Below are 18,112 nucleotides of genomic sequence, written 5' to 3'. Positions count from 1 at the left end.
GGAGATTACAAAGACTATGGAACACTCAAGGCCCGGCAGTGCCCCAAATTCGGAATACGATAATCCGTTAGAACTTGATGACAATTACATATCATTTTCTCATAAAGTTTGACGATAGAATGGAGACTTGCGGTTTCTATTACCTAAATCAATCGCGAGTCCGAGAAACCGATATCATTGAATCCTTCTGTTGACTCTACGGGCGTTTTTGAAGGTCACTTGGTGCGTCAACATGATGAACATAGTGGCAAAGTTGGTCGGAGTCTTTGTCCGACACATTAAGATTTCCTCCAGGATAGGAGTTTCTTCATCTTCTGAACCCTTTTTGCAAAGCTGTACAAATTATGCCTTCCAGTTCAGCGCTCTCCGAGTACACATTCAAAAATTTGGGTCCTCTCATCACTACCTGGAAAGCGCCTCCAAGCTGTGCAACTGCGACCGACCACGTTAAAATAGGCTCTAGTGCCGATGTGAGTGAGATCTATTGGGATAGCAACTGCACACATGCAGAATACAACTGTATCCCGACAGGGACCTCTGCCAAACGGTCATCTATAACAGGCTCAAATCCTGCAAATCTTTGGCAGGAGTCATACTTCTCGCCCGGACTCTATTGTCCAAGCGGATGGACCACTGCTGGTATTGCATCGCGTGATGGAGCAAACCCAGTAAACTCATCGGGTGCCTTTGTTCCCACGCCGGCAATCTCAACGAGCCTGGAATATCCTATCATCAACCCGCCTGCAAATGTATTGATGCAGATTTTGGATCCGAGTGAGACGGCCGCACTATGTTGTCCAAGGTAGTGAACTGCTGAAGAATTACAACCTACAAATGTCATGTTCATCGCGTAACTGAATTTTATAGTTCTATGACAGCGAACTCGAACATTGGATGCTGCTCCACTCTTCCCGAGTACAAAATATCAACAGGTTGCAAGAACATTATTCCAAATGAAGATTTGGCGAATATCACGAGGACTTTCTGGTATTATGGGGTCACTGCAGTCGGTGAGGTCAAGAATCTCGTCTCTACAGCACCTATAACAAGTACCAGCTACATCACTTGGCACGCGAACGCGACCTCACAGCTTCAAGCCTATTCTGTCGTGCCGATAGTGACGCTTGTACATCAGACTTCCGATGTAAAGGCTGCAGGAACAGGGCCCGCATCAACTGATTCAGAGGCTACAGGTAATTCGGCAAAGAGGACAGCTCTCGTTCCCAATGTTTGGGATGGCATTGGTGCTATTTTTGCCATCGCTTTGTTGGGGATAGCCCTTGGTGCTGTCATAATTTTGCCTGTGTAGGGTGGCTGTGTTATCAGAAACTTGGGTACAAGAAAAGCCATTCGCCATGATAAATATCGAGAAACATGAGATCATAATTATATGCTACTCCATCTTCCATCTCCTAGATATACCCGGCCCTCGCGATGATATTCCACCAAATATTTCATCTGCCGTAACCCATCGAAAACTTCAACCAGAGCAGAAAGCGCCACCATCGTCCAACCTCGATAGATACCCCGATAGTCCCCAGTACCATCAAATTCTTGATCCAAATTCATGCATGTCACGTAGGGTGCATCTCCAAACCTCGAGTCCGGAAAATTCTCCTCTATTACTTTGACCCAACATAGGCTGAAGTTGGCATCTTTCTCAGTCATAGAAGACATGTCAAGTACACCCGTTAAGTGGGCAAGCACACCGTCATCTACCATCAGGCAGGCCCTCATTCTACTCGGTAATTCGGTAGCCGGAATTGCTAGTGAAACTTTGTATTCCCGAAACGCTTCACGAACACCATCTTCGTCGAGATTGCCGTACTTACTTTGGGAGCTGAATACTCTAGAGGCATATGTATTCTCCAAAAGGTGAATCTGATCTTCGGGGCCAGTGAGTGTTCTATGAAGTGATCGACTGACAGCATCGTTCAGGCATCGTAAGAAGACTGGAAGAAGATGTTTGTTTGCTGGCGTATATGAGGTGCGGTATACGATCGGACCCCAGGTGGTAACCAAAAAATCTCGTGTTGGACCTGGAGGCAGTGATCTAAGGCCTGGAAATGATCCAAGCCGGTAGACCTCTTGCTGAAGAAATATATCGGCTGGAGAAGTAAAATGTTCTGTCTCGGCCATGGCAGTTGTCACATTGAGAGTTCAACTGATTTCTATTTAGATGAGCCTCTAAAATTCGCAATGGAATTTTTTAAAAAATACCTGGGCTATATTGATAGATGACAAGTGATAAAGGATCATAGATCATCGTGGTTTGGAGACAGTTTCGAAGACATCCTATTATATGGCGTCATATCAATCATTCAATCATCTAGAATGCAGAGGCGAATTATCTTTCCTATGGTTCCGAGAACATGGCGAACCAGTATCTATCAAGAAGCTGGAATGGAAGGCCCAGAAGCAGTGATGAGACTGCAATGGGCTCTACCCGTCCAATCGGGCGTTTAAAGGCGCCCGGATATTGACGTCAACGATACTTCTGAGCATGTACCAGTATTTGATCCCAACAATTTGTCCGTTGATAATTATTTCAACTCTCAGGAATATTTATAGATATTTTCACTGCAATTGTTTGCACTATCTAGTCTATTAGTTGAAATCAATTTGGTTCGGCGATGCAGTCAGTATAAGTCATGGCAGCCCATTACCGCGATCGAAATGATGCTACCTCCAATGCTAATTTGCTCAACGGCTCACTTCTACTCTATAATAAACTATAAATCCTAGTCTTTAAAATCATGCAGTTATTCGTTTGAATGTCTTGTTGCTGCTGATATTCTACTCTATTCCGGGTCATTCATGTTGCTGTCCTTTTTTGCAAAAAACAGATTGACCGCAAAAATATTCAGATAACATAATGGCAAAGATAATAAAATTGATAAGTTAATAATATTTTATATAATGCAACAAAACATAGCAGACTACAGATGATTGTTAACCAAGCTCAGTACTCTGTCGCTCTTTAGTTTTGCGGGGGGAAGGCGGCGGACGATAAAGGGGCCATGTTCCTGATAAGCAGGGGTCGGAGACCAAAAACCGACCTCGGCCCATTTCGTATTTGATCTCCCCGCAATCCCGATATCCTTCGGACCGTTTCACAACGCTCAACACGACGTGCCAGGGCTATGACGGCGTACGCTATCTAGTTAGCGCATGTGATATCCTATCCTAGATTGGTTTGGTGTTCTCTCATTCAATCTCAGCAGCTGTTGCTCTCAGCTTCTAGTGATCGGTATCGACCGATCGGCCTCTCACTATGCTCCACTTCCGCACACAGGGATTCAACGGTTGCGCAGTCAAGTACTCCCCCTTCTTCGACAATCGCTTGGCTGTTGCAAGTGCGGCCAATTTTGGTCTGGTCGGCAATGGCAGACTCTTCATTCTAGAGCTGACCCCTAATGGAATCGTGCCAGTGAAATGGTATGTGCAACTGTTTTGGAAATCCTGCTCTCCAAGGAGGACCCTCTACCTTCTCATTCTTTAAGCTGTTATTCAAAGAGCTGACCCAACATCTCACTTACAGGTTCACCACACAAGACTCCCTTTACGACTTGGCCTGGTCGGAAATCCACGAAAACCAAGTTCTCACGGCATCCGGTGACGGCAGCATCAAATTATTCGACACCACAGCCAATGACTTCCCCATTCAGAACTGGAAAGAACATGGTCGAGAAGTATTCAGCGTTAACTGGAATCTTGTCGCCAAAGACCGCTTCTGCTCCAGTAGCTGGGATGGCACTGTGCGGATATGGTCGCCACATCGCCAACAGTCCCTCCTCACGCTCCCGACTCACAGCTGCACTTACTCTGCAGCATTCTGTCCTCATAACCCTGACTTGATTTCATGTGTTACATCGGATTCATATGTTCGCGTCTTTGACCTGCGTACTCCAGCCTCTGCTTCAAATCACCTTACTCTTCAGATACCCATCCATGCCTCACCGGCACCCCCTGCAATTCCCGGACAACCAGGCATTCCACCGGCGGCGACTCCACCAGCTGAAGCGCTCACACATGACTGGAACAAATATCGCCCGACTGTTCTCGCTACCGCTGGTGTTGATCGGGCTATCCGCACCTTCGATATCCGGGCTCCGCAACAGGGCCCAATGGCCACAATGCTTGGCCATGACTATGCGGTTCGAAAGCTGGCCTGGTCGCCGCATCTTTCGAATGTTCTTCTCAGTGCTAGCTATGACATGACTTGCCGTGTATGGAGTGACCGGTCAGATGCGAGCTCGGTTGGTGATGTGGATCTCATGCGTTCTGGTCCGGCGGGTCCGGTTGTCGGCATGGAGCTAGGACGGATGGGCCGACACACAGAGTTCGTCACCGGCGTCGACTGGTGTTTGTTTGGAAGCGAAGGCTGGTGTGCGAGTGTTGGATGGGATGAGAGTCTCTATGTATGGGATGTGAGAGGCACCATGACATGAGGAATGTTTCCCAAGTTTTAGCATTCATGTATTCATTTCTCTATGATTATGGCAAATATTTGGATTTATTCTCCTATGTCGGGAAGGATGGGCTAGGTTGCGGCATTGAAAGTTAATGTAATTACTTTTTTTACGGAAATGCCACGGGAGCGAGAAGATATTGTAAAATGGATACCTTGTATAGAACAGCAGATCTGTCGCCTGCTATAGAAAAGCAAACAGTTACAAGTAAATACGTCGAGTCATTTCATTTCGTGAATTTTATGCCTGAAGGCCACTGGATAGCACATGGACATGGGGCAATCTATGAACAAAGGACTTGTGAGTCAGAGCCTCTCATACCATAATCAGTCCAATATATAATACCACGCCAATGGCAATAGGAAAATCACCAGCGGTATCACACTATCACTTGGAATAAGGGAAATTGGAAATCTGCACGCCCAAAGCTCTCTGCGGACAACAGAATATCCAGACAGTGGAATCCATTTCGCAGCACAGTTGCTCTCCGCCTTTGCACGTGGTAAATAGATGAAAAAAGAGCTATTACGCCAGGCGCTTCTCGGTCTTGAGCTGCTCCTGCTTCCGCACCTCTGCAATTTCTTCCTTGGTTGCGTTCGAGGCCACATAAACCTGGTTGAATGGATTCTCTTCGCTCTTCTCAAACTCCTTGCGGCAGAGATCAACACGCTGGTTTCGTCGCAGGCCAGGATTCTCTTCCTCGATCTCAGGCAGTCGTCGTGCCTCAAATGCTGCATAGGCGGCCTTGAATCGCCGTTCCGGGTGTTTCTCAATCTTGGAGCTATCCTTGCTGGTCAAGGAGAGGGCATCCAGCGCATTGTCAATACCGGAGGCATTGAGTTCTGACACCTTGGGCGACCAGTCCTTCGAGGATCCGCTCTTTGGCGTTCCGCTCTTTGGTGAATCGTCGAGTTGTGAAAGATCGAGACCACGAGTCTTCTTCTGTGCGGTCTTTGCGCCGGCACCCTTGCCCTTGGATGGCTGAGATGCTTCCTCTTCTTCAAGCAACTTGGCATTGAGAGCCTTCCTTTCAAGCTCTGCAGCCCTTTTGTTTGCAGCATCCTCCCTGTGGGAAAATGAGATCCTATTAGCTTCGTGGCTCCAACTGGGGTTCTCAAACAAGCTCACTTCTTAGACTTATTCTTAGCTCCCTTGGACCAATCAGCATCAGCCTCAGCTTCTCGCTCTTGTTCCTCCGCGGCCTTCTTTTTGGCGGCATTTGCGGCTTTCTGTATCAATAGTCAACGCGTGCAATCGCGTTAGTGACGGCAGTAGCGGGGGCGGGGTTGATACATACACGAGCATTGCCCGCCGCCTGCTTGGAGTTTCCTCCTTCGGCCTTCTTTCCTCCCATTTTTGAGAATTGATAGAGCTCAAATTGGAATACTGAGCGAGCGCCAAAAAGGGAATGTATGAGGAAGAAAAAAAATAGTGCGGATTGCTCTGCTCGATGATCCGATCCGCAAGACGATTATGCCGGCTTCCGACCTAGGCGGTGTCGGTTTGACTAATCTCAGAGATCAAGATTAGGCATCATGTGGGATATTCTATGGGGTTCTGGCGGCATGGCCGAAGTAGAAGAGAGAAAAAAAAATAGACGTAAACAACTTCAATGCTAGTGCTTTTTCACCACTTGATCAACTTCGACCGATTAGCGAACTAGTAGTCAACTAGTTAACTAGTCAGCTAAAGTTTGGCCGTTTGTGCCTGATAACCCAGGTGTCTACCTGGATCCGGTGCCCTGACGCTTTGTCAGGACGGACAAGGCGGTTTCAGCTTGCTCTTTCCAGCTTCCAGCTCCCATCATCGACTCTCCTTTGCTCACAGACCCCAGAATGGCCTCAACATAGCCCCAAAGCTTGATCATTAGGCGTCTCATCTGTTTTATTCGCATCTAATTTACCCAAGGGCCCCTTCCCACCTCATTACGCAAGTTAGCAACGAAGCCACCTCCGCTCCGGATCGTACCTCGCTCTACATCTGCGACAATGACCCGACTTCTGCATGCTTTTCAGCTTTTTGGACTTTTGCTCCTAATAAGCACAGTTGTGGCTGAACATACATCCAACTGGGCCGTGCTGGTTTCAACTTCACGGTTCTGGTTTAATTACCGCCACCTTGCCAATGTCCTCTCTTTGTACCGAACCGTCAAGCGACTCGGCATCCCCGACTCCCAGATCATCCTGATGCTCCCCGATGATATGGCCTGTAATCCTCGAAATGCGTTCCCCGGAACCGTGTACAGTAATGCAGACCGCGCGGTGGACTTGTACGGTGACAACATTGAAGTGGATTACAGGGGCTACGAAGTCACTGTGGAGAACTTCATCCGGCTCTTGACAGATCGCCTGGATGAAGACGTACCGCGCAGCAAGCGCCTGGGTTCCGATGCTGGTAGCAATGTATTGGTATATATGACTGGCCATGGAGGAGACCAGTTCTTGAAATTCCAGGACGCCGAGGAGATCGGCGCGTGGGATCTGGCCGATGCTTTCGGACAAATGTGGGAAAAGAAACGCTACCACGAGCTGCTCTTCATGATCGATACCTGCCAGGCCAATACCATGTATACCCATTTTTATTCGCCTAATATTGTCGCCACCGGCTCCAGCGAACTCGACCAATCCTCCTATTCCCACCATGCTGACAACGATGTTGGCGTTGCTGTGATTGACCGTTGGACCTACTATGTACTCGAATTCCTTGAGACTCAGGTGACGAGTGCTAACTCCAAGTTGACCTTGGGAGATTTGTTCGACTCCTACGACATGTCGAAGATCCACTCTCAACCCGGCGTGCGTTGGGACTTGTTTCCCGGTGGCGAGCCTGAAGGTCGCCTGCGTACTGTCGTCGATTTCTTTGGCAATGTGCAGAATGTCGAGGTTGAGAATGCCAACGCGACGGAGCCAGGATCGCTGAAGGAAGATCTTACCGAGATCGCAAGACTGGTCGAGAAGTGGCGCAAGCGCGATGAAGAGTATTCTGCCGTAATAGGCAATTCTTCCCAGTTTCGGGGCGAAGACCCACACTCACAAACTGTCCACCTGGCTCCTAAAAAGACGGTTGGTCCTTCTCGAATGGCGGATGATAGTAGCTGGGGCAAGCGGCTGGTTGGCTTGTCTGTCGTGGGCGCGTGTACCGCCATCTGGGTTGCTGGGTCAATCCTGGGCCGTTCAAAGATCTAAAGCCCATTGGCGCACAGCCTCTCTTTCCTTTCAATTCCGTCTCTACCATTTCTTCTTTGTACATATATAGCATGCAAGGCGTTTAGCGTGAATAGTAATCTACGACATTTCCCAATCTTGTGGGATTAATGCTTCTTCCATCCGCTAGCTTACTCCGGCCACCGCAGCCATTCTATTCTCACCTGCCGGAGCCATTTCAGGTGATTCAACAGAGGCCATGGGTGTCATACAAGCTGTCTGGCAAGGGTTTCCGAATTTGTTTATATCCTTCTACGCGTCCACATCTGCTGGTCTTCCCGGAATTTCTCAGTGCTGGGGCCGCTCTGCAATGGTTCAGTCATAATGTATGCTATGAGTTTGTCATCCTCAATAAAGCAGCGGTGGCCAGGCCAGAGCTTTCCACTACTGTCAACCGACTGGAAGCAACTTAAATTTTTAGCGGCCGACTTCCTAGTCTACTTGCGGGCGGACGGGCCGGGACACTCGTAATGATATCGAGGACACTCGATATAACAAGACTACAAAGAGCTTGAATGCGAATTATGACCTGCTGGACATGCATGTGGCAATGGGCGACCTTTTGAATAGGTTGGCACCGCTCTGAATCAAAGGCTCGGTGGCCTGTCTTCGGTTGCTGTATTACCATTTCGCCTTGCATGAAGAGGATGCTGTGATTCTCGATGCCAGCAAGATATCCCAGGTCGTGCAGAAGAAGGCCGATATATCGAAAGGACCCTTGCCGGCGGAGGTAGTGCAGAAGATTGATTTGCTGTGGGACCAGGTCCACTAGGTGGTAGCCCTGGACACCGTCCCAGGAAAGATTCACGTATATTCGATGTTCAAAAGCACTGCAGATTTCACCACTTGTAATCGATGAGATTGTTTCGCATCTTCATGCTGTTCAGTTATAAATGAGCCGGTCCTTATTGGTCACCACAAATGGATGTACCGTGTATAGTCGCGACACCCGAAGAACCCATAAAGCTCATATCGAGAACCGTAAAGTCCCCTGAAGAATACCAGAGATAGAGTGGGATCCACATGGAAAAACAAATCCCACACACAAATAATTACAAAAGAAGGAAAGATGAGAAACGTAGGGAGCCGGAGGAGCAAATACTCGTCTTTGTCGAGGCGACGGGGAATGAAAGCCTCAGGCACGTGCCCGACGCGTCGCGCTCTCTTCCCCCAAAACCGCAAAACCGGGGCCAGTCTCGGATGAAGCACGAAACTACCACGGATTGCTTGCCTGCTACTTCTGCGCTTACTTCTATTCTTATTCATATTCTTGTTCGCATGCATTTCTAATACCCTTCCCCCCCCTCGTAGCTGGCCATGTATCTTCCACGGCAGCTCATCTCGCACCTATACCTACAACTCCTCCGATCCCACCATCCGCTCTCTCCGCCAGTCCTGATTCTCGTGGCTCTCGAACCGGACGCGCTGTGTGCTTGTCGAATTCTAACCGCCCTACTAAAACGCGATTATATCCCTCATAAAATTCAACCTGTTGCCGGATATGGCGACCTGGCGCGTGCGGGACAGGAATTGGTTCGGCCTATGCAGACCACAAATGGCGGCAGCGGAGGTGTTGTTGTATGCCTGGGTGTAGGTGGTTTGGTTGATCTGGGAGAGATCCTTGCCTTGAATCAGCCAGAGGATGAGGTGGAAGAAATGGGAGGCGTCGAGATTTGGGTCTTCGACGCGCGCCGGCCGTGGAACCTAGGGAACGTCTTCGGCGGACTGGCTGGAATGACGCAGGCGATGGCCGAGATTGATGTCAATGCGCAACGGCGCGGACGGGGAGTGGACAAAGGCTGCATTACCCCTGCCTACAGGTCGAAGAACGGCGGTATCATCGTGTTTGACGACGGTGATATCGAAGAAGACCTCATCAACGAACGAGAGGCATATCACGCGCTTCTCGAGATGCCTGAGGTAGACGATGACGATGCGAGTGACGATGGGTCTATAATGGATGATGATGACATGCAAAACGGTTCCAAGAAGCGCAAATCGTGGTCAGGACGTGAGGATGAGGACGAGTCTGAAGATGAGGATGGCCCTCCTCGACAACGGAAACGAAGTAATTCGGTATGAGTTGCCTCTCAGTAATACCGCGCCAAATATTAACATGCATGCTAGGGCTCATCTATAATGTCATCCCCAAGTCATCGACGACGGGCTGCAATCAATTCTTCAAATTCATCGCGCTCCGGCACTCCAACCGACTCTCCTTCCCCCACCGAGCCAGCACAATCGTCGGCCCGATCCTTGAAACGGCGTTTGGTGCGATTGAAGAAGAAACACGAGGCCGTGTTGCAGACTTATTACTCGGCAGGAACTTCATATTCGGAGCCAATCTCGTCATTAATCTACTCTCTAGCATCAGAACTTGGTCGCGAAGATAATGATCTCCTCTGGCTAGCAATTGTCGGCGTATCTAGCTTAGAGCTAAGTGGACGAACCATGACTGGTGTCAGTATCTCAAATACATCAGAATCTGGAGGATCTGCAGGCTGGGGCGGACAACGAGGAGAACACATTCGTCAAATCCTCCGAGATGAAGTACACCGTCTGAACCCGCCTGATCCCATGGAACGGGATCGTGATATCAGAGGAGAGATCAATGGGGTCATCCCAACAACCGCAAGGTCTCCTACGGACACATCGATTCGACTCTCGCCCGAGCCGCGCTTCTTACTCGTCCGACACTGGTCACTCTACGATAGCATGTTGCACAGCCCATATCTGGCGCCCCGACTTCACGTCTGGACGGAAAATGGCCGCAAGCGCCTGCACAAGCTCCTAGCCAAGATGGGTGTTAGTCTAAGCCAATGTCACCAGAATTACACACATATGGATATGGAACTGAAACGGGTTCTGCGGGGACGACTTCTCAAGTATGCACCTATGTACGGTCTGGATGGTCTGGTCCCTCCAGAACCTACCGGTGGACATGCAACTTCCAGAGAAGGCTGGGGATTTGTTCGTTGCTGGGGCTGGAAGGCATGCCTGTCTGCTACCGATGTCGGTGTCATTATCGGTGCCATGCTTGAAGTCGGACCACACGAAGCCTCGGGATCCTGGGATGCTAAACATCTTCCACGGCCCCGAGGGTCAAATGAGGAAGCGGAAAGCAGCGTTGTCATTGGGGAATCTGATCTGGCAAGCCTTCTGCCGCGATTTTGGAGTGCATACGACGCACTTTCGCTGACGTCTGATTCGCCTACACTTCTGACGGAATCTCTGCCTTTAGCCCAGCACCTTCATCGCGCTATTCTCCGCACTGGAACGTCTTTGCTATCCAAACATCAAATTCGTCACCTACGAGCATTCCGCATTGCGGTCGTCAAAGATGGGCCGGATGTGAAACTTTTCACTAATCCTGGTGCTTTAACAAAGCTAGCCCTTTGGATTGCCGAGGCAATTCGGATACAAGAACGCGAAAAGGGGGACTCGGTCAAAATCGGACGGAAGAGGGCAGCTGGTACTCCTCTCGTTCTTGCTGGACTTGACGAGGACCGGGATTTGTATGTCGTGGTAGGTACTGGTGGTGGCGGCGGTGTCGTTGACTTTGCTGCTATGTCGAAACGGCAGGAAGAGCGACGAAAGAAGAGAGAAGCGAAGGAAATAAAACAAAAGGAGAGGGAAGAGCGGCGGGCCAGGCGCGCTGCGGAGCGAGCGGAACGAGAGGACGATGATGGTGAAGAAGAAGATTCCGAAGAGTCCGAGTCATCGTCCGAATCCGAGTCTGAGGACGAGGATCCTCGAGGGAAAAAGCACCTGTTGCGCAATCGATTCGGCATTGCGTTCCAAGAAGTAGTCCAAGAGACTAACGCGCGTGTCCGTATCGACAGCTTCGACCATTGCGTCGTCGAGGTGCAAAAGGACGATTTGGGTGGCTTCTTGGAAGCGTTGAGCTTCCGCAGCGTTGTGGGCTGAACGCCTTCCCAACCACATTCACGCAGCCTACGACTTGACATCTTGCACTGTTTTACACGTTTAGGGAGACACGGGACGGACAGCTCTTGGGATTGGAAGGCGAGGGAACTGGATTCTGGTGAAGGGACTTCATGATGAATGAGCTGTGCATTGTATTTGTTCCTTGTTACAAGCATTCACGTCCGTCCATCCACGATCATCTTACATCTTGCATCCGAGGTCTCTGCACTGGGCTATGGCGTTCGGAGTATTTTATGCTTTTGCTTTCTGATTCCTATCATGGATTTAGTATATTCGATAGCCATCTGAACCATGAATTTACTTGCTGCATCGGCCTTCTCTGCGGCCGACTCGGCCCTCCCCGCACCCCGCATTTCGCGCCGGTTTCCCGATTCCCCGACTTCCGAGCTTCTCCCATTAACAATAATAAGCTACTCTCCCCGGTTGATTGATCTGCCCTTCTTTCTTAATCGTTGGGAGGTCAATTCGTCGCAATGTTGCCCCGGGAGCATCCAACGCTTCCTCGCGAGAGCACCCTCGCCCAACTCCCCGCCGAATTCCCCACCGACACCCAGGACCAAATCTCCCAGCTCCTCTCCACCCCTTCCATCAATCGACTTGTTGTGCTCGACGATGATCCAACAGGCACCCAGACATGCCATGACATCTCAGTGCTAACGGTCTGGGACTCTTCGACCCTGATTACTGAGTTCCAGACCAAGTCACCCGGCTTCTTTATTCTTACCAACTCGCGCGCTCTTCCCCCCATAGAAGCCGAGATACTTATTCGAACGATATGCAAGAACGTTTTGGAGGCCGCCAAAGACACAGGGAACAGAGTCGACATTGTTCTACGAGGCGATAGCACCTTACGAGGCCATTTTCCGCTCGAGCCCGATGTCGCCGAGTCCGTCTTCGGCCCCGCTGATGCCATCGTCCTAGCACCCTTCTTCTTCCAAGGCGGACGCTTTACAATCAACGACGTCCATTACGTTGCGGAGGGTGACAATCTAGTTCCAGCAGGTGCAACCCAATTTGCGAAGGATGCAACGTTTGGGTACAAAAGCTCGAATTTACGAGACTATGTGCTCGAAAAAGCCCCTGGGCGCTTCTCCGAGGCCCAATTGTATTCGGTTACAATTGACGAAATCCGGCACGGAGGGCCCGAGGCTGTTTGTGAAAAATTGCTTGTCATGCCTGCCGGCAGCGTCGTCATCGTAAACGCAGCCGCCGAGTCTGATATGCACGTCTTCGTTGCCGGATTATTGCTGGGTATGATTTTGGCTCCAAGCCTCCTCCTTCCCAAAGAGTGTCATGTCTAACAGAGATCCCAGCCGAGTCTCAGGGTAAACATTTCCTCTACCGCACTGGTGCAGCGTTCGTCTCGACCAGACTGGGCATTCGTTCCAAGGCGCCCATCTCTGCAGCGGAGCTGCAGCTCCCTCCCCACGCCAAACGGGCGGTTTGATTGTAGCGGGGTCCTATGTGCCCAAAACAACAGCCCAACTGAAAGTTCTGACCGAGACTCGAGGCGCCGCAGGGCAGCTCGCAATCATTGAATTGAAAGTCGAGGATCTAATCGCATCACCGGAGACGGCTTCACAGACGGTGCAGCAGCTCGTCAGGGATACAGAGGCTCACCTCAAAGCCGGAAAAGATACCCTTGTGATGACGAGCCGGAAGCTCATCACTGGTGCTGATGAGCTGTCCTCATTGCAGATCGGCTCTGTCGTTGCAGATGCGTTGGTCAGTGTTTTGCAACGGATCGAGGTGCGTCCGCGGTACATTGTTGCCAAGGTATGGTTGATTATTCCTTTATCCTCGGTATTCGGACGATTTCAATGCTGATGCTGGTTCTAGGGTGGTATCACTTCTTCTGATGCTGCGACCAAGGGCTTGAATGTTAAGCGGGCTACGATTGTCGGCCAGGCAGCTCCAGGCGTGCCGCTATGGCGATGTGATGAGCCGACTTCTCGCCACCGTGGTGTGCCTTTTGTGGTCTTTCCTGGTAATGTGGGCGGGGAAACAACGCTGTGCGAATTGGTGGAAGGGTGGAGTTAGGTACTAGGTAAAATGCACTGCTATGGGCGCATAGCTTTTATTTTTCTTTGATCTTCTTTCCCCTCCTAAGAGTGAGGAAAGATGAATTGTTATATAGAAAATAAAAAGTTCAGATCCAGACTATATGTTACGTAGCATGGCTCCCTCATGCGGAGAGCAGTTTTATCTACAAAGACAAAAAGCTTTACAAACATTATCAAGCAGGTAAAGTATTCCTATTCCTGTCGCTGATAGATAAACTAAACCTGTCGGTCCATGATGATACATCACGCATAGCTCATTACACGTCCCAGTGATACCGCTCAGGTCCACCAGAAACTGACACTGATGCCAGCTCGCAGACCACGAACATAGTGCCACCACCCAACAGGAATGTACAGGGATTCACCCTCATGTAGAACAGTCTCAACGTAATCCGCTTGCATGAAGCCAGGCCACATTGCATCCCAGTGATCATGTTCTGCAGGGGAAAGCTCGATAGCAGCAACGTCAACCTTGGAGGTGTTGGACATGTCGATGAGTTTTTTGGCGGGCTCACTCTCTGGTTCAGAACCAACTTCTGCACGGTCATTAGGATCTTTAGAGACAACCCATTCCTTTCCACGAGGATGGATTTTGGAGGCGGGAGTATGAGGAGAGTAAAGGCGGATGTATTTCGTCCCCACCACCTGTACGAGGATGTTGTGGTATGGGTCGTGATGGAGAGGTGAAATAGTCCAAGAGGGACCAACCCAGGTATTGATGATTGGGTCTTCAGGATACGGCAAGTATGGATCGTCTTCGGAGGAGCTGTCGTCCACGGGAGCTGGAGAAGCGTCCTTCGAATCGGACGGATGTTGTTCTCCCGATGCCTCCCGGGCCTTGGACTTTGCTGCTTCGCTTTCGCGCTTCTTGGCCAAGTACACAGGTGTTCCTCGCTCCGGAGCTGGAGGACTAATATAGCAGTAGTCTGGGATGCCGATGTCCTTACGGAGCGCCGGAATCTGGGTGAGGAGGTCATGTTGCGCCATGTATCCCGTCTCTTCACCAGAACTCAATTCGTCCTTCCGCCCAGAGCCCAGGTCGAGCTCTCCGTGCCAGATGTAGTCATTCACGAAGTCTTTGAACTCCATGATTTTCTGTCCCCAGCCCTCATCGGTATATGACCTGCCCACCTCCACAGGGACAAGCCGATGACCGTGGAACGTGCGATCCCACCAGTAATCGCGTGAGGTCCACGGCCGTGTCGTAAAGGCAGGCCAGTGGCCCACAGTGTCGGTAATCACGAGTGGCTGGCGAACATCATTGATGTGGTCCTGGATCGAATCGAACGACGGGGCCGATATGCGGGGGATTGGATGCGTGAGGCGGGGCTCGGGCACGGCGTTCGAAGGGAAGAGGGGTTGCGAGGTCTTTCGGCGCTTGGGGGAAGGTGGTGAGCATGTCTCAGGAGACTCATTGGAGCACTGACAGTCTGTGGCCGCTTGCAGAGTTTCCAGCAAAGTCTCGATGAGCTTCTCCCGTAGAGGCGCCCCAGTCATAATCAACGCCTTGTCCAGGACATGAATGACGTTTCGCAACCAAGGGACACTTGCAACAATTTTGACATTTGCTTGGGCTTCCTTGACTTCTTGGATGAGCTGTGAAACATTTATGTTATGATCTGCCGTCTGCCGGGTTTTGAGGCTCAGGTCGCAGTTGCGGATTATGGTGAAACATGCCGACACGATTGACGCGTCTGCGAACAGACGTCGCCAGCAGATATCCACATCTTTGAAGGGAAACACGTGCAACTTCTCGTCTGCACGCTTGAGAACCTTCTCAGTGTCATTAAAAAGGAAGGCTTGAAGCTCCTCGCCGCATCGGAGGATCGGATCGTCGGGTGAGGGTTGGGCGATGTTCGTCAGCGCGTCGGCCACAACGGCAGAGAGAGTCATGGCTGCACGGAGAGGAACCACCAAGCTACAAGGACGACAAAGCAGCACAGACCGATGATAAGTGGCGAAAACAACAGCGCAGATTCAAGACAAGCTAAGAGAGCGAGTGGTTCTCAAGAGGAAGATGGGATCGTGGGGCATGGGCTCCAGATCTGCTCTCAGTTTGCAGCCGATGGGTGTTTGATGCTAAAACGCACGCCCGCAAGGAGTGAATGCGACGCTTTCCACTTTTAACTCTTACTAGTGATTTCGAAGTCCAGAGAGTCATAGACGGTAAAAGTCACCGACTAAAGATATTTGTATGCATGATATGGTACATTGTGGTGTGTTCGTAGGGATATTGCTAATATACAGAATCTACTCCTCTTATGACAATAGACGCTTTTACTCCAGGTATTGCATCACCAGCTTTGGAATGCGTGAAACACCCTGCCCTTTGATGGCACTGACTGGAACTGCGATGACTCTCTCTTTCCATCCATCGGGATGCCCAGATGGGTGCTTCACGGAGCCTTTCTCGACGGCAGACAGGTATTCTTGCAGAGCACGGTACTGGTCTTGGGTATTGTCAAGGTCGGCCTTTGTAGCAATGACAAACCAAGGTTTGGTGTGCATGGGCGGCATTTTGAGGAATGGTAAAGAACCGGATGATTGGAAAGTGAGCGTCTGCCCATCTCCTTCCTCAGTCGAAGGGTCGAGACCCATTATCTGGTTTTGCCGCCCATCCAGTTCAGGGAGACCTATTCCCGACGGATCCCAGTCAACCACACCATTCGTCTCCTCTGCCCCAGTGGGTTCTGGATCCAGGTTGCGCAGCCGTTCATACTCCCCAAGCTCATGCCACAGCTTCTGTAACTCGTGTACTGGGTCTCCGGCACTAAGGTCCAGGACAAAAGCCAAGATACCCGCGCGGTCGATGTGTCGCAGGAATCCAAGACCGAGCCCACGGTCCAGATGGGCATCTTCCACTAAACCAGGGATATCTGCGATAGTAAAATGAGTGCGCCGGGTTTTGCTTTTGGACTCCACGAGTGGTCGGCCTTTATGGTCATCAACAATTACCGTCCCGATATGAGGAGATAAGGTGGTAAATTCCCAATTTCCAATCCGTGTGCGACTGTTCGTCAAGGATCGCAGAAGGGTGCTCTTGCCCGCATTGGGCTTTCCAACTAAGCCAACATCTGCAAGAAGCTTGAGCTCAAAGTCGAGTTCCAATTTCATTCCTCCTTCACCACGAGATGCGAACTTGGGTCGACCCATATTCCGCGTCATAAAGTGCGGGTTGCCCAACCCGCCTGCGCCACCTGCGGCGAGAAGCATTGGCTTATCCATAGGTTGTGAAAGGTCGAGGTAGATAGGTGCCTTTGGCTCCATCGCCGCAATACCCTGACGCCGCGGTTTGATCCGAGGGAAATTCACAGTCAAGAAATCAGACGGGTTCGCACCGGGATAGAGAACCCAGCGGTCATGCCGAATAGGGGTGAATTCAATTTCATCCTCATCAACTGGCTCCTCTCGGGCCTTCCGCCGGCGGGCAAACTCCTCTGCGACGGGGTCATGTCGCTCAACTTCACGTACCACCGTCCCAACAGGAACTTGAATGAGCACATCATCGCCCCGCTTCCCGCCCTTGCTCTTGCCTTGTCCATTTTTGCCTCTTCCTGCTTTGATGATTCCCCTGCGCGCAAGTTTATGGAGACTGGTCAAGCCCTCGACGGCCTGGATGTAGAGACTTCCTCCGCTGCCGCCATCGCCGCCGTTCGGAGGACCTTCCTCGATGTATTTCTCACGCAGGAATGAAACACATCCATTGCCCCCGGCACCGGCAAACATAGTAACATGGCATTTGTCTTGAAAGATAAAGCGCGAATAATCATCCGGTGAGGGGTTCAGGTATGACAGGTCTGGGGATTCGTCTTGCTGAGCGTTGTCATGGGATCGCAACGTGCTAGGGCTGACGCGGGTACTCTGCCACCTTTGACAGATGATACTTTTGCGTCTTTGCTGAGGAAGAATAATTGAGGCGGCGCCTGGTCGCCGAGCGAGGAGGGATCGTAAAGGGAGGCGTATGCAAGCTTGCTGGTATGCCATGATGCTGCGTATTAACTGATTATCGCGTGCTCATTCTCGGAGATATGCTGCTTCCCAAAGTCAAATTAGCTCCAAAGCATATTTTCACTCTCCGAAAATGTATTCCACCTGCGTTTCACAATAAGTAAATCGATCCTGGCCAAGTATTCAAGAAGGTAGAGCATGATTCGAGTTCAACTGTCGTGGATTTCTTTCTCGATAAGGATCACGTGTAGATAAGATAGCTATACAGAACGGAACCAGCCTCATGCTCTCTCTACAAATCATGATATGTTGTTGCTCAGCATATCCCATATGACCTGATTATTCTTGAAAGGCTGGTTCTTCGTGTTCGTGTCAGAAACAAGGCAATCCACCATATTCCACTGTGATCCGCATTGCCTTGGCTTATTCGGGCCAATCCAGACCGAAGAACAGCGTCTTCCCGTTCGCCCACCACCCA

The 18,112-nt window shown here is 50.5% G+C and overlaps 8 protein-coding genes across 8 annotated transcripts; 5 read left to right on the top strand and 3 right to left on the bottom strand.

The window, feature by feature from the left end:
- Positions 1-344: 344 nt before the first annotated feature.
- Positions 345-1,309, top strand: N7462_005905 (uncharacterized protein; the record flags this gene model as incomplete). The annotated part of the gene is made up of 2 exons (XM_057077623.1): positions 345-802; positions 868-1,309. The coding sequence occupies 2 exons, from the start codon at positions 345-347 to the stop codon at positions 1,307-1,309; spliced, it is 900 nt and encodes a 299-aa protein (XP_056933203.1).
- A 1,965-nt stretch (positions 1,310-3,274) lies between these two features.
- pex7 (putative peroxisome biosynthesis protein (Peroxine-7)) lies at positions 3,275-4,451 on the top strand (the record flags this gene model as incomplete). Its single annotated transcript, XM_057077622.1, has 2 exons — positions 3,275-3,438; positions 3,542-4,451. 2 exons carry the CDS (start codon positions 3,275-3,277, stop codon positions 4,449-4,451), a joined length of 1,074 nt encoding a protein of 357 aa, XP_056933202.1.
- Positions 4,452-4,997: 546 nt separating this feature from the next.
- Positions 4,998-5,826, bottom strand: N7462_005903 (DUF1014 domain protein; the record flags this gene model as incomplete). Its single annotated transcript, XM_057077621.1, has 3 exons — positions 4,998-5,538; positions 5,601-5,701; positions 5,770-5,826. The coding sequence occupies 3 exons, from the start codon at positions 5,824-5,826 to the stop codon at positions 4,998-5,000; spliced, it is 699 nt and encodes a 232-aa protein (XP_056933201.1).
- A 634-nt stretch (positions 5,827-6,460) lies between these two features.
- N7462_005902 (GPI-anchored transamidase) lies at positions 6,461-7,657 on the top strand (the record flags this gene model as incomplete). The annotated part of the gene is made up of 1 exon (XM_057077620.1): positions 6,461-7,657. The coding sequence occupies one exon, from the start codon at positions 6,461-6,463 to the stop codon at positions 7,655-7,657; it is 1,197 nt and encodes a 398-aa protein (XP_056933200.1).
- Positions 7,658-8,992: 1,335 nt separating this feature from the next.
- On the top strand, positions 8,993-11,602 carry N7462_005901 (cell division control 45 family protein; the record flags this gene model as incomplete). Its single annotated transcript, XM_057077619.1, has 2 exons — positions 8,993-9,751; positions 9,803-11,602. 2 exons carry the CDS (start codon positions 8,993-8,995, stop codon positions 11,600-11,602), a joined length of 2,559 nt encoding a protein of 852 aa, XP_056933199.1.
- Positions 11,603-12,096: 494 nt separating this feature from the next.
- N7462_005900 (uncharacterized protein) lies at positions 12,097-13,663 on the top strand (the record flags this gene model as incomplete). Its single annotated transcript, XM_057077618.1, has 4 exons — positions 12,097-12,874; positions 12,937-12,979; positions 13,030-13,399; positions 13,463-13,663. 4 exons carry the CDS (start codon positions 12,097-12,099, stop codon positions 13,661-13,663), a joined length of 1,392 nt encoding a protein of 463 aa, XP_056933198.1.
- Positions 13,664-13,965: 302 nt separating this feature from the next.
- Positions 13,966-15,579, bottom strand: N7462_005899 (putative JmjC domain protein; the record flags this gene model as incomplete). The annotated part of the gene is made up of 1 exon (XM_057077617.1): positions 13,966-15,579. One exon carries the CDS (start codon positions 15,577-15,579, stop codon positions 13,966-13,968), a length of 1,614 nt encoding a protein of 537 aa, XP_056933197.1.
- Positions 15,580-15,963: 384 nt separating this feature from the next.
- Positions 15,964-17,670, bottom strand: N7462_005898 (GTP-binding protein Obg; the record flags this gene model as incomplete). The annotated part of the gene is made up of 1 exon (XM_057077616.1): positions 15,964-17,670. One exon carries the CDS (start codon positions 17,668-17,670, stop codon positions 15,964-15,966), a length of 1,707 nt encoding a protein of 568 aa, XP_056933196.1.
- Positions 17,671-18,112: the final 442 nt, after the last annotated feature.

Source organism: Penicillium macrosclerotiorum (assembly GCF_028827735.1).
Source record: "Penicillium macrosclerotiorum strain IBT 26536 chromosome Unknown utg000006l_segment0_segment0, whole genome shotgun sequence".
In the NCBI taxonomy this organism is placed as follows: Eukaryota; Fungi; Ascomycota; class Eurotiomycetes; order Eurotiales; family Aspergillaceae; genus Penicillium; species Penicillium macrosclerotiorum.
Note: the sequence above shows the minus strand (reverse complement) of the source record. Positions and strands in the feature narration are given on the sequence as shown.